The sequence below is a fragment of the Accipiter gentilis genome, chromosome 9 (genome assembly GCF_929443795.1).
Source record: "Accipiter gentilis chromosome 9, bAccGen1.1, whole genome shotgun sequence".
In the NCBI taxonomy this organism is placed as follows: Eukaryota; Metazoa; Chordata; class Aves; order Accipitriformes; family Accipitridae; genus Astur; species Astur gentilis.
This window is the reverse complement of record NC_064888.1, coordinates 30,517,124-30,532,848: the sequence shown is the minus strand read 5'-3', so window position 1 is coordinate 30,532,848 and position 15,725 is coordinate 30,517,124. Positions and strand designations below refer to the sequence as shown.

Here is a 15,725-nt window from a genome sequence, read left to right as displayed (position 1 = left end):
CTTTTTTAACAAAATTCTACACTTGGAAGGAAAACTACTTCTGTTGTGAAGTACAACCTCCTTACAGCTGTACACCACCTCCTTTTTTCTTTACCATCTCTAACTGCGGTCTGTAAGGATTCTAATTATATCTTCATTCTTCTTGTAAGACTTTTTTATTCCTGCTGAAACTTCCCTAGAAGCAGCAGAGTTCCAAATTTGCCAAGGATCCCTAGGGAAGAGAACCACACCCTTCATCAGGCACCATCATCTTTTTTTACTAAGCTAAGAGGCAGAAGAAATAGTGTCTTAATACTGAAACTATGATTAGCAGTAAAGGTTGTTCTTCATTAATTTGCTGTGGACAGCAACAGTCAGTATTCTTAAGAGCAAGCTGTGGGTACAAATTTAAGTCTAATGAGCCCTATCAATGTTAAAAGGGTCCGTATGATCTTTGATTTTCTTTCCCTTATGAGAATAAAAGCAGACAGAAGTCACCACGCTATATGCACAGACCATGATGAGAAAATAAGTAATTTCAAGTTAAGATTAAAAAAAACATTTTAAAAAGGCAACATTTATTGGAGGATAAATGAAATGCTTAAGTTTGATTCAGCTTTAGGATGCTGTAGTTGAAGCAGTCCCATTAGACAAGGCCATGTTTTTCTTATTTAAAGAGAGAAAGCACCTTGGCTCTCACATGAAGTAGTAGAGTAGACAGATGTTGGTGGCAATTTTCTTGCCTTCTCTTCTATTATCTCAGGCTGTGGCAGAACGCTTAAGAGACAGCTTCCCTGAAGACAACTGTCTGGACCAGTATCTGAAAATGATTGCACTATGGCACATTTCCTTCAGTAGTAATTAAAGTTATTGAGAACATCTCATTGCCGCTTCAGAATATTAAGTAAAGATAACTAATTTTCATGTTGTTAACTCACAAAATGCCATCATTAACTGACTAGCAGCAGTAAGACATTTGTAAAATGTGGATGTATATAAACAAAGAACTGGACCCTCCCCCATTTGAACTTCAACAGAAATGACAATTAGAGTTCATTATTTCAAGACAAGTAACCATGCAAAGACTAATCAAAGAATGGACTGCCTTCCACCTGCTCAAGTATGACTCGATTTCATCTTATTTTTATTAAATAACAATTCACTGATCAAGTTATTAAGCCACGTTTTCCAAATCAGCATGAGTTCAATCTTTTCCATTAAGTAATGCCTTTTACAGTGCCTACTGTATCTAGGTACATAGCTTTACAAGTATCTCCTGAGAAAACCTAACCTCAGAGTATAAAGTCCACTGTCTGATCAACACTTCTTATGTGATCAGAATTAATTCAGTATTTTCTGCTTTTGCATATGTGTAATTGAAAGCTTTGCACCTGTAGATTATGCATCAACAAAATCTTCTTCTGTTCTGCTGTAGTGCAGTAACTGGTCTTCTAATCCAAAAGTATCTATCAGCTGAGTGAGACTCACTTTCTTGCCATCTGCAGAAAAGGCTGACTGTAGTTCATACAGCATCAGCTGGGTACTATTTCTCCATTTCACTATTAAAGCCTGCAGTTCAGACAGGTTGTTCTGAAATTGGGACAAAACAAAAAAAAATTTGTAATTTGCTGAAATGCGAGGGGAGGGGGGTGATACGCTGCAGGTCTATTTTTATAAAATGCCTTAAACTGAGACAATACACAAACACCACACACAAAAAAGTGAGTTGGTACTGTTGCTTAAATTAATAATGAGGATTACACTATGAATTCCACTTCAAAGAAAGACTTAAAAGTGCTTTTTCAGAGGTTCACCTCACCTTAGATCGATACATCTTAACCAGTTTGAGCCTTCGAAGTAGCTCTTCCTTCTCTTGCACTTGTTTCACCAGCCTTACTTTTTCTTCCAGGAACTGTTGCTGACTAAGATCAACCTGTAGCACATCAGAATTCTCTGCTGATCCAGAGAGACCACTCTGCTGTAAGCGACTTTTGAAACATGTATGTCCAGTGCCATTTCCTTCCAGATTTTCAGAACCACCTTGTAATCTGGAACAATCTGTACTTGTCTTTGGCAAGCACTCTTTGTCAGCATCAGCACAGTCTTTTTCTTCAGCATCTATTTTGAGCCGCTTTGCCACTGTAAAATTAGCATTAAATGAGCGTCTTGTTTTCCTTAATCGCTCCCTCAGAGCTGCACTCATTGGCTAAAAAAAAAAAAAAAAAACAAACAATCCCAGAAGGATCAGAATAATCTAATTTTTGATCAAATTTCAAAGAATTGTTAACGCTGGTTATTATTTACATAAAATATGTTGTATATGTAAAGATCATTGTAAAGCCAGACTTCCTAATTCTCTCTATAGCTTTCACAAACTTGAACAAAGTTAACTTCTTCCTTTCACATGTATTTGCACACACAGCTGCAAGACATGGAAAGATGTACCTCCACATTTTCTAGAAGCAAATCCTGTATTCTCTTGAGGCAAACCTACTTACTAGTCTTATCTGCACTTATCTAGTGCAGAAGATATATAGCATATTTCAACTTGGCTAATTTTATTCCATCAAGTTCCAATTTCCCCCTCTAGTTTAATGGAGATAATGGTTGGGTTTTTTACTGTTCCATCCCACCACACATACACTTTCTGTATTAGCACTACTATAAAACATCTGTATTTTACTTGAGATTATTAGAAATTATTTGTATAATTTTGACTTGTTCATGCTTTGAGATCCTTCACTGAAAAGCATCTTAAAAGTGATTTTTTTTTTCTTCAGAGTAAGTTAACAATTATTTTTTATAATCTGTGTCTAACATTTTTACCTGTGAAAATATACTAAAATATGGGAGAGAGGAACTGGTTAAGGTACACTTGCAAACTAGCCCTATCCTGTATAGGTCCGGATGCTGAGCATGACAGCATCACCATAACGCATGCTAGGATGAACACCAAAGTGGAGCTCAGCATTATGGAGACTATACAAACTGAAAGCGGTGTACTTTAAGTGCAAGCAGAAGTCACAGAAAGTCATTCTGTGTACACAGCAACCCAGAAAACTAGGATTTGAGAAAACTGAAGGTGACAGATTAAAACAAAACCAACAATAGAACCCACCACAAACCCTAAATAGTATTTAAATTATTAGTATGGCATTTGGGTTATACTGCTGCTCTATCACTTTGTATTCACAGCAAACATCTGCATATTCAGAGCAAACTATACCAAGCACCAAGTAAGGAATTACCTGGACAACCTTGTAGTTATGGGTATAAGCTACCTATCTTTAGCCTTCCAGCAAACAGTATCTCAGCGACTCCTGACTACTTGATGCTTTCACAAGCATTTTTGTTACTATGGATAGTCACATTATTGGAAAAACAAATAAGTTCTCATACCTGTTTCCCTGAACTAGTCCCCTGTGGACCTGCTGTCCCAGAATCCTTTGGAGTATGGCATAAAGATGGCAAGTTCTCAAGCATTGGTTCTTCCATCTTGAGATGGATAGCAGTTTCTGTTAAAAGACAGAATGAATTATGTATGGTGCCATTTTCACCCGATTATAATGAGCCATGTGGCTGCAGAAATGAGTAAAAAGCTCTAATAAGAAACACTAAGGCTTATTTTCTAATTGGTAAGTTCAAAAAAGACATCTGCGTAAGTTACACAACTGTTTCATGTGCTAAGTAGCATCTTGCTTTGTGAATGGCTTTTCTTCAGGAGGATGAACAACACTATTAACTGGTATAAAGTATCTTACTATAAATTTTGTATATTATTTTTCCCTCACTGAAGCTCTATGGATTTTTTTCTGTAAAGATGAAAAATATTGTAAAAAGTCTTACAGGTATTCTCCATTGTAATTTTTTTTTTCTATCTGATAGCCCTTTCAAGTGTTAAAAGGAGCAAGACAACTTATGAAGCAATTGAACCCATTACAGTATGCCAATAAATCCAAGGTCAGATCCTGCAACATCAAACTCATCAAAAAAAGCTCACTCTAAACAAACTGTATTTTCTCAACCTGAATGACCCTTACTGCTTGTCTAACTCAAAGGAATAATCCTCACTAAGCTGGGTTGTGAAGAACCAGTCCTTTCATTTAACTGCATCCCAAGTAGTGATAAAAGGATTGTTGGGAGCCACACAATTTTTATTGTCCACATGTATAAACAATTAATCTTTTCTATAAAACAAAATAATTGTGTACCCAGGTCTGTGAAAATAATCCACTGTCTCATTTGATACTTCTGGGGATGCTGCTTAAAAAAGTAATTACTCACACAAGTAGAATTTTAGATTAAAAGCATTCCCAGTTCGCTCAGCAAAGTGCCTTAATTAAAACGATAAGTCATAGCTCCCAGCATGTACCAACTTCAAATTGATTTGGCAATGTTTAACTTAGTTTAGCACTTGTGAACCACCTGCTAATGACCAAAGTGCACCTGGAAAATCATCAGCTACATCTCCCTTTACCTGCAAATTGCAATTAGGAGTTTCAAACCAGAAGCCTCTTAAAAATAAAATCCTGCAAGCCAGTTACTAGGCAACCCAAGACTGGCACAAGGGGCTTCCTCTTCAGAGATGAGACATACCAAAACCTCAGCATGCCAAAACTTTAAGGAACCAGCAACCCTGGTCTTCCTGGCTCTATACCAAAGGACACAGGTCCTCATTTATCTTAGAAGTCAACGTTCCCCTCAGTTGTTCAAAATTTGACATACAGTATTCTATTAAAAAACCGCAGACTTTACTAAAGAAAGTCTGGTTAATTGGATATTTTAGCTATCTATCATTTAAACAGAAAGCCCACAGCACCCATTAAATATGATACAAGTTATCACTATTTCTTAATGTAAACAAAAGCCTAGAAAAAGCTACTGTCATAGCTATGTATACAGTATGTCACAAATATGTAATATATCTTACTAAGCTGCAAAATAATTTCAAGCCTAAGAGCTTCAACAGACTTGTTCAACTTTTTCAAAGAAAATCATGCAACTCTCTGCCTTTACATTCTAATGCAGATTATTTGTCTTCAAATGACCATGACTACAATGAATACTTTTTCCCGTGGTTCACTAATGCTGTTACTTTAACTCTGCTTGGCAGCACATTCACATAGATCTCCCACACTCTTAAAATCCTTCCCCAAAATCTCAGCCTAAGAATCCTTCACATTTTCAAGCAGTGATGCTATTTATCACACAGAAGAATAATTCTGTCCAGCAAGTAAGGAAAACTTGAGCCAGGAGGGGAAAAGAAAATTCTCTGCTTCAGTACTTAGTTGATCTTGCACTTTAGCCGAGCCTCTGATACTACATGCCTCAGTTTTCCTGTTATTGCTACACTGCGTAACAGCACTCACTCCTTTTATATTCTCCTCTCACCAACCGAGGGCTCCATTAACGACTTCCCTAGCTGTTTTTGCACCCTACAGAGAAGCAGAAAGAAGGCCGGGCAGCCCATAAGCAGAGCCACGGATCCGGGGAGCTCTTTCTGAGGCGATGCACCCTGGAGGACCAAGAGGCACCCCAGAAACGGAGCACGGCAGGGACCCGCAGCGCAATCGCAGCCCAAGCAGAGGCTGCTCACACGCCGCAGAGCGAGGGGAGGCCCCTCACGGAGCGCAAGGCCCCCAGCACTGACGAGGCCTAGCCCGGCCCCAGAAGCCAGCTGGGCCGGGAGCCGGGCGAGCGTCAAGGAAGGAGACAGCCCGGAAAGACCCTCTCCCCTCCCTCCTCTATCCCAGCATCACTAAGCCGTGGAGAAGAGAACCCGCTCCCCTCAGATATGAGGGAGAGGGGCCGAGCAGGAAGAGCCCCCCCGCCCGCCGAGTCCGCCAGCACCTCACCGGCCTCAGCACTTCAATCTCCCGCTGTCCGGGGAAAAGGGGCGGGGCCGGTGGGGCGCCGGCAGTGCGCCTGCGCGCGGGCGCGGCGCCGTACCTAGCGGGCGTGAGCTGCTTTGCGCCTGCGCGCTGTGGAAGGTGGTGTGGGGTTGTGGGGCGGGCGGGCGCGCGAAGCTGGTTCCTCCGGGCGGGCGGGCGGACGGGCGCTAAATGCGGGGTTGGGCGCCGCTGCCGCAAGGGTGCCGGGCAGAGCAGGGCTTCTGGAGCCCCCAATGCGGGGCATCCCTGGGAACCTCGTACACGCTTCTGTTGCAGCTGGGCATGCAGGGCCATGCTGTGTCCCTTAGGCCAGCATGGGCCTGCCGCCCTATGGCTGGGGTCTTGCCCAAGGCCAGGTGCCATCCATCTTGCTGCAAGTGTCCCTGTGCCAGGGAGGAGGGCTCCAGCCTCAACACAGAGCGCTCCCCACCATGAGTGGCGGGGCAGGCCCAGGCCCAGCCTTCCGGCACAGCCAAGGGAACCACAACTCTAGTTCAAGCCACCCATCGCCTCTACCTCAGGCACTATCTCCTCACAGAAGGGGAAAAACTGTACCCAAGGAACACACCCGGAGGGAGACGTGCGATCTGAACAGCGCTGTCCTGGTTGTGAGGGAAGGAGAAAGAAGTGAAAATGAAGAAACTTGACTGGAAAAACAGATTGTGATTGTGACAAGGAGCAGCCCCAGCTGTAGGTGCAGTTGTGCAGTTCAGAGCGGGATTAGGCAGTACTCTGATGCTCAAAGGTGCTGCTGAAGCAAGTGTGATTTTCGTATCTTTATCAGCAAACTTCCCTTCCATGCTGCAGACCTGGTTTCCCCACGTGGATTTATGTTTCTTAAAACTTATTTGTACAAAATGTTTTTCCAATATAACTGTCAGGACTGAGAAAATGAGCTGCGGAAGCCCTAACAGCGAAAGCTCCCAGCCCACAGGGATGATGTGTCGGTGGTTACTCTGGCACTGCCCATAGCCAAACTGTTCCATGCTGCGCATTGAGGCCTCATGCAGCTGTGCTGAGTGTTGCACATGGAATGCACGCATGCACATGCTCTCACTAGATCATGCCGTTAATTTGTGTAGCAGAAATGAATTAATTTCCCGCTTGGTTCCTCCTCACAACCACAGGTGAGCATCCTCAGTTTTCTCTTTGCCTTGTGTAACTCCCATCTGTATTGAGACAAGATACACTCTTGCACTGAGAGGTGAGTAAGCACTGAGCGTAGGTGTGGTAATATGTTAGAAGGTGCTGTGCTTTTGACCATAAGTATACAGAGATTTACTCACTTCAACTAGAATTTCACGGGGATGATAGCAACCACCTTCTCTTCTTCAATAAAAAGTACATTCAAAGCTCATCTAGAACAAGTCACTTTGACAAATCTGAGAACTTGGGGCCTTTAGATTACTCCTTGTATAGGAGTTGACTATGTGGGTGAAACTGATTTAGAAATAATATTCTCAGCAGCAGATGTAGTAAGTTAGATTATGTGACTAAGTTGTATGATCTCTTACAACCATCTAGCAAAAGAACTCGCATGATACCTCAACTGTTGAGGCAGTTTGGAAGCATTTTTTAAACCTGCCCACACCCCCTTTTTTTTTTTTTTTAATACCTCCAGCTAATTTAATGTCATAAATATTTTTTTAATATGTTAAAAATGGACTCCTGAGTGAAACAGTAAAAGTGCTAATAGAACTTCTGCTGCAAATTTATCAAGTGGTTTGGATCTCAAATACACTGGAGCTTTGAGATGGCATGTCTCCAAGTTCACAACATATTCTCTTCTGTCTCAAGGATGGTCCCTGCTTTAAATTACTCATGCTCTGTTGTACAGACATGTTAACAGTTGAGTTGCATAAGAGCAACAGAAAGTTTGAGATTTTAGATCATTTGCCAGCTGAGATTCCAGTAAGATTTTACAGGAACATAACACATGGAAAAGTCATCCTGTGCATTATCATTGCTATTTTATTAGAGCAACGCCCACATGCCCCACCCCAAGTGAGGATTACAGTCTCCTTGAGACTGTGAATATGGAAAGACAGTTCCACACATTGGGTTTATGAGTTTAATGTGCTACACATAGAGTAGAGAAAAGGAAATATTATCATCAGTATTCACTAATGGGTAATCAGTCTAGGAAGAGATCCTTTTCAGGTAGGTATTAAGTGTTTAGCTGTGTTTACCATATTTACCTATGGGTTTACTTGGTGTTTACATGTAGTACTGCAAAAACATGACTTGTCCAAGATCTGGCAGGAGGCCCCTAATGGTGCTGGGAACTAGAGTGTCATCAGTCACTATCCAGTGACTCTCCAGTACGTTTACTGCAGAAACCCCATAGTGATGGATATTATGTTATCCACAACTTAATGACAGCAAACAGGAGTCAGACTAAAACCTTCTTCTCAAAAACTGCACATCTGTTTCCCTTGAGGAAAAGAGATTATCCATGTGTTACTGATACTGGCATGCTGATGGCACACTGTAGAGCGTTTCTCATACTGTTCAGTTAAGCTCACTGGTACGTGCACACAGCTAGCAAGTTCATTGCAATACAGTCTTTATTAAGCACTATAATGCTATTGCTTGATTTTTTCTTTTATTCCTTTTGTGAGCAGAATAGTTTGAGGTAAGCAAAAAAAACAGAAAAAATGCATAGGAAATTGTGCACTGGGGAATAAAATTATTGAGGTCTATTTGCCGAACATACTGCTTCCCTTCAGGGAAACTTGTTTCCCCAAGGAACCAGAGGAAAATGTGCTTCCTGGTTTTATTCTCTTCAGTGTTTCTGTAATGACATTTTAGTGATTGGATATTTTTTTTTCCAGTTTATAGCAGTTTATCTGTACAATTGAAAGATATTCTCTATGTATCGTCTCTGTCATTAATCTTATATTACCAGAAGAGCACTAGGGCTCACACATCAGCACTGACAGGACAAGAACATGTTATATTCCTCTATGGGCATCATCTGTAGTAGCAAAGCCAAAGTGGAGAGTAATATAAAGGATACTGACTTTGGATTTAGAGACTCCAGTTTGACCTTTATGGGTTCTTCTCTTCCAAAATGCCAGGAGCATCACAAAACTTCCATTTAACAGCTTGCTGGGCACAACAGCCAGGCCTTTTCTGCCTAAACATTGCCAATGAGTAACTGAGATGTTAGTCAACATACTAAGTCTTAAGGCACATACGCATTACCACCTTCTATCATTTTTCTGAAATCTGTTGATCTTGTTTAAAGCCAGATGATGTATCCTGACGCATGAAGTACACTCTGCACTGTCTGCATATTCTGTCTTGCCTGAGGCAGGAAGGTGGAGTGTTTTTATGTGCCTAACCACTAACTACTGCAGAAATTTTTAAAATCCTACCCACTTCAGCATGGGCCTAGGGCTGTGTTTTTGCTGGCTGCAATTCACTCCTCAGGAAAATGTTCTGACTTGCTTATAGCCATGTAAATATATCAAGGGAAGGGCTTTATAGACCGGATTCCTGGAGTAAAACCAGTTTATTATAACAAAACCTGTCCTTAGGAGATAGATTCTGCTCTCATAATGGTGCAAATGTCCAGTAATTACAGTGAAGTCACTAGAATGACATCAGCATGAAGCTAAAGCAAAAATAAACTTTTGTTGCCTTTTCTGCTCTACATCTGGGGCTTACTTAGACTGTCCCTTATTTTTTACTTCAATTTTCAAGGTACCTGTCTTGAAAACTGACATAATTTATTGTAGCTGAGGGGCACTGCAATTTGCCATTACAAAAGATAATGTAAGAGCCAGCTGAGAAGGGCTTCCTAGTTCTCGCTGCTGCATGTGTGAATAACCAAGTGGGTGAGGCACAGTGCTAATCAAAGGGAACGGCATAACACTGTCTCTTATTTTTGTGTCTGCTTGTGGGATTTTCTCTGACATAGTCATGCCAAAAATTACAGTTTGAAGTCTTTACGAGACCGTAACAGACAAAGGAAACAATAAACAGACCTTCGGTGTTCTTGTCTTTGCTGGAGAACTGATTGATCATTATATTAAGAAAATGCAAGCCTTTTAAATCTAAGCCCTTGCCTAAACTAGTCCCTGGTACAGCTTTTGTTGTCTGTGATGGTCTGAGCATATTTTTGTGTTAAAGGTATTTGGATTGTAGTGGAGCTTGAAGAGTTGTTTCATTTTCTCACATACTTAACACAAAAGTTCATTTCATGCTGTGCACATCTAACTCTTAGGTTGCTTGTATTTATCCATGCTGCTGAAATTGATGAAGCTGGAAAAGTAGGTGTTGTTTATTTGCAAGTGCAGATGAGCTAGTTAAAGGGCAGTTACCCATAGTCTGGAGGCCTTGGGTAGACCCAGTGGATGAAACTGGGGTACCAAACAGGCCATCCAGTGAGCAGGTAAGCAGGGATGGAGATGCACACCTTACCTTCTTCCTGGACTCCTGGGGGTTTCACTTTTGCTTTGAGTGTAGACATAAGTAAGTAGTGTCCATCATCACTTCAGCAGCATCACTGGTTATTGTTTTGTTTTAGAACAAATAACCATTCTACCAAGCACACCTTCTTCCCTACCAAACTGCAGCATCAGCAGGCAGGATTTAAAAAATACACTTCCTCCCTGTTATTAAGAAACAAATTAGGTCACTTACCTGAGGCTAGAGAAAGCCTTATAAAGTAAAAATTTAGAGGTCTTTTCCTAAGCATGAAATACAAATGTGGTGTTCATGGGAGTTTTCCATCTCTGGACACTGCTGACAATAAAGTCACATCTAGGAGGCTGAGATTTCAACATGGCAATGTTGTCAGGCGCTGACCATGCTTACGTTGCAAATCAGGCTCACAGGTTAATACAGTCATGTGAGAGCTGACTTAAAGCTCTCTCCTGTTTTCCTGATCATACAGTTAGTAACTTGCATAACGTTTTAAGTGTGCGTAATTGTTGTGATATGGGGGATATGTCTATGTATTATTCATGCACACGTAATCAAATATCTATGGACAACTGCCTCAGGATTGTGAGGCAGGCAATTCACCAAGAATTGTGAACAGGTATGAAACTCTCACTTTTTAATGTAAAGGTTGAAACAAATTCTTTAAAAGTCAAAAGACTTAAGGTACTCACATGATGGGAACTCAATAAATACTTGCTTATCACCCCTCCTCTCAAATACTTAGCTACAGGGAAGGCAACAAGAATGTCTTCTGTGCCATTTCCTGTAGCAAATAAAATGTGCAGTGAAGCTTTTCGACTTCTCCACATTTCTTGCGTAAAAAATGCTGTTTAAACCAGTTATGGCTCATTTCAAAATGGGTATTTCAGTGTTTGTGAGCTGTATTGCTTTTGTTCCAATTATTTCCAAGGTAATTTCAGTGCGAATTTTCTATTCACATTCATAACTGAAATAACTGTATTTTGAGTCCCTTTCTCTACATAGGCATACAGAAAGAGCTTTACTGAGTGTGTGATATTTTCTTACAACCTCAGTGGGTTGAAGTGATTATTCGTATATTATTTTTACTGTTATTGTGTTGCCTTACTGCAGAAGGGCAGCTTAGCCCCTGTGACATTTTAAGTCATTGAGAAAGTTCCTGCTGAACTGAAGGGAAGCAGAACATGCTATCCTGATGGCAGTCAGTAGAAGTGTGGCATATGGAGTGATCTAATGGTATGATTTCATGTGGTGCTAAGATACTGGAATTGCAGCTGACTGCATTAGCGTAAGTGTTTCACACTGTGTTTAATGTGTGAGAAGGCAACCAGTCTCCCTTTCAACACATTAAGGAAACTGTATTTTGGGTGAAGAAGATTTGTCTTAAAAGGAGTCCAGGAATGCTGAATTGATACTAAGTGAAGAAAGAAAATTCTTTGGTGAACCAGGTTAACAAGTGCTACCCACTTTAACTGGGGTTGTCTTCCTATCGGTAACCCACGTATCTTTGAGGTTGTGTCCTGGCATCAGTGACCTCCATGACACATATTGATAGTCACTGAACAAGCTCTCTTCATCATCAACCTCTTTGATGACAGCCATGCCATGCCATTTCAAGTAACACTGCTGTAACTGGAAATCTCCCAGTATATTCACAGCTGAAAGAGTTATTCTGGTTTTGATGTTTTAAAGTTTAGTGCATTTTTTCCTTGAGTTAATTACAAGCGTTTTATGTGTAACATATGCCAGAATAAGCTATTTCATCATTGTTAAATGCTTGGTGGTAACTCAACACATGGGTATGCACTGACAAGTTTTCTCTTGAAAGACTCCACAGGAGTTAGATCAGCAGATAGATCACCCTGGAATTTTAGCTAGCATATACCCTGCCTCTTCTTAAGTCTGTGAAACTGGGCATGACTAACCTTAAAACTGTCCACACTGATGTCTGGATAGGAAGTCCTATGTGGGATTCATTTTTCTAGGATCAACAGTGCACGTATGGGTGCATTCTACTTAATAATGTGTGATAAATGGGTACAAAGAGTAATCAAGAATATCATCATCTACTCCATGCAGTTTATTTTGTTTGGTGACATCTTTCTTTTCCATTTCAGCGAGGAATTCTGGGTCAGAATTTTTTTTCCTTTCTAAAATCAAGCCTAGACGCTGTTAAACTATCTCTGGTCTAACACTTCCTTGTCTGAAGCTTTTCTCTCAAACCTAGAGAGACATGCTTTCTCACAAATATCACTATAATGCAGGAGGTACTACTACTTATCGTTACCAGTTAGTGTGCCTAGCTGTAACTGCTGATTTTCTAAAGATGTGTTAAAAAACAGAAAGAAGGATAGTAGGCAGAGATTGGAAATGGCAAAGAGGAGGATCTCTCCTCCAGACAGAATGTTTGTGCCAGTACCTGTTATTGGAAAGTCTTGGTGCTTTACTGTTGCCTTCTCAAAGAGTTTCAGGTTCCACTTAGAACAAATAAATAGCTCTCCTCACTGATCTCCAGCTTCTTGGGTACACCATGGGTACCTCTTGCAGGTGAGAAGTACAAATACATCTCAAAAGCCAACACTGGTGAGATGCTGAAAGTTGATGCAGGCCTCCAACATCAGAGTCATGACATAACACTGCTAGGAAAACTGCAAATGAAGATGCTGCCCTTTCTGCTCAGTGCTACAGGCAATGTCCCTCAGTTCTGCCAGTCTCATTATTCCAGCTGTAGTATGGATTTTTAACGGTCAAGCCTGCAGTCTAATTTTGACACCAGACATCCAACCTGAGGTACAGCTCTCTGGAGAGTCTACCAGGCAGTGGAGAAGTTGAGATGACCTCAAGAAGCTAAAGAATTCATACATTTTCCTTTTATAATGAACCTGAGTCCACCAAAGATACAATGCCATGCATATTGCCAAATTTCAGAAGCAGGCCAGAGTGAAGTCATTCTGTGATGCACTCTTAAGACTTGGGTGTGTCACCAGAAACATAGGAGCAATACCATTGAGGAAGAACAAAATAGTAAGGATGTGATATCTTACACAGAAATATTTACTTTTCCTTTTGTAAGTAAACCTATGTGCAAGAACCATCCTCACAGATACGATGGAGAAGTTGCAATGACAAAATGTGGAGGATCAAATGCCACACCCTGGGGGAAGTCACCGTGATAAACTCTATTGCTGCTATTAATTATCGCTGCACTTATTTTTGAAACAGCAAAACCACATGGGCCAATTTAATCTTTAGCTTAGCTGATTTCATGGGAATTGATGATTTTATGTCAACAACTAATTTAATTTAATTAATTTGTAAGAATTTTTTTCATCTGCATAATTTGGGTAGAAGAAAGGTAGGAAAAGTGGGATAAGATTAAATGCTCCTCAAGTGCGTTCTTTGAGGGAAGCAGCTAAGCCTTCTTCAGTGTTTTGGCCTGTTAAAGCCATTACTAGAATGAATGCAACTGCAATCTAAGATTCCCTTTACATTTATGCCCCACAGGTGCAGCCATGTTCAAACTGATGCTGTAAGTGATTAAACTGTGACTTAATGTTCATCATCTCAGGTGGAGGAATCCCAAGAGGTGGTCATCAAATCAGGAAGCTCAAGATGGGTATGTGTTCAAATCAGAGCATCATTAGAATATATTACAGAAATGCATGTTGACTGTGTTTTCCCACTGATGTTTTAAAAATGCAGAACCTAGGTAAAGTATTAAAAAAATGCATTGAAGGGACACTCGTAGCATATTCTTTCTAATCCTTCAAAATACTGTTCACAGTTGTCCCTAACAGTTCCTGAATACTTGACACAGGAATATTCTGTGAATATTTCACATGCACACAAGTACATAACAAACATTTCTCTTGTATTTGACCATATGTCTGTTTATTGCTAAGTTGTTTATATGCTGGGAGCTGTACACCCTGATTTTTTATTGTACGCTTGCTTGTGTTTCTTCTAGATGCTGGTCTTTTTTCACTAGTTTGTTATTGTTCAGTTGTGCAGACCCTGTGCATTTATTTTAGGAAAAGCTGAAGGATTCCACTGACACTGCAAATAGCTACAGTAAAGTAAACAGAACAGAAGTAGGGGTATGTAATTCTATTAGCCCCTTTAACACCAACCCAACCATAGTTCACTGCTCTCCCTCCTGTGAGCTGATTGCTCTTGACTCTGGCAATTGCTTAGTCTCTGTTTCCATTCTGTCTTCTTCCCATTTGGTCTCTGTCTTCCTGAGTTTTCATTATAATATATTATGTGCATGTATTGGCTTGTTGATTTCTTTATGTTTTGCTTGATTGCATATGCTTGGCATGCATTAGCTACCACAGATGCTGATCTGTCTGCCACAATTTGTGTACTCAGATGCAGGGGATCGAACCTCTTTATCGATGAAGATGGGGATATATGTGTGTATCAATGTCTGAGTAAGCATTAGGTATTGGACATGGCTCTTCATTGTCAAAATAATTTGCTTCTGGACATATTAAGCCCATCAGTTTCCAATATACACTGTTCATGCATGCACTGTTAAGGAAATACCTTATGAAACTCTAAGTTAAACACTGCCTGTTGGTCAGGTAGATGAGGTTCACAACAGTTCAGCACTGTCCTTCACCAGCAATATATGGTAGTTTTTACCTGCAGTTACAAGTTTAAAGACATTTGCAAAACTGCCAGATTGTTATTTGCAAAACAGTAATTAACTGAAGTGTCATGCAATTAAACTAGACCACCATGTGTTTGGCAGCCTTGGGCAACGCTAGCAATGAAGTCCCCGGTTCAGCACAATACGTAAATATTCGTGTATCTTTAAGCGTATGGGGAGTCCCCATGAAGGCTAGCGATAGTTCTCAGTGATCAGAGGACTAGGAAACTCAGTGTCTGAGGAAAGCTGCAGGAATGGGAAAAGCTTAGTCTGCTGTTGAAAACCCTAACGGCATATATGACAACAGCATTCAAATACATAAAAGGTGGTGGCAAGAAAGGACATAAGTTACACTGAGAATGGGAGAGAGGAAGTGATCTTCAGCTGAAGCAGGAGATACTTGTTTTGAAACTTCAAGACATTTTCTAACAGCAAGTATGGTGAGATACAGGCCAGATAACCTTGGGAGGCTCTGAAACCTCATGGAAATTTTTAAAAGTCTTTTAAAGAAAAATCTATCAAGGAGCTGGGTCTTGGGAGAGAGAGATGGACAAGATACCTAATTGAAAGCCTTGTCAGTGTTATTTTCTACAGTTGTATAATTTTATGTGCTTAAATTTACACATGTACATCAAAATAAATGTGTAAAGACTCTCAGAGTTCTTCATAGGCTTAGGCAAATGTTATTCTGTCAGAAGGGAGATCAGGGGATCAGTGTTCTTACTGGGCTCCCTGTCGATACCTCATCTTTCAAAAAAACTGGATTCAGT

General features: G+C 40.6%; 1 protein-coding gene across 1 annotated transcript; it reads right to left on the bottom strand.

The window, feature by feature from the left end:
* Positions 1-914: 914 nt before the first annotated feature.
* On the bottom strand, positions 915-5,873 carry SFR1 (SWI5 dependent homologous recombination repair protein 1). Its single transcript, XM_049810375.1, has 4 exons — positions 5,835-5,873; positions 3,379-3,494; positions 1,799-2,185; positions 915-1,569 (listed from the first exon to the last, which is right to left on the bottom strand). The coding sequence occupies exons 2-4, from the start codon at positions 3,472-3,474 to the stop codon at positions 1,378-1,380; spliced, it is 675 nt and encodes a 224-aa protein (XP_049666332.1). The 5' UTR covers positions 3,475-3,494; positions 5,835-5,873; the 3' UTR covers positions 915-1,377.
* Between the last annotated feature and the right edge of the window lie 9,852 nt (positions 5,874-15,725).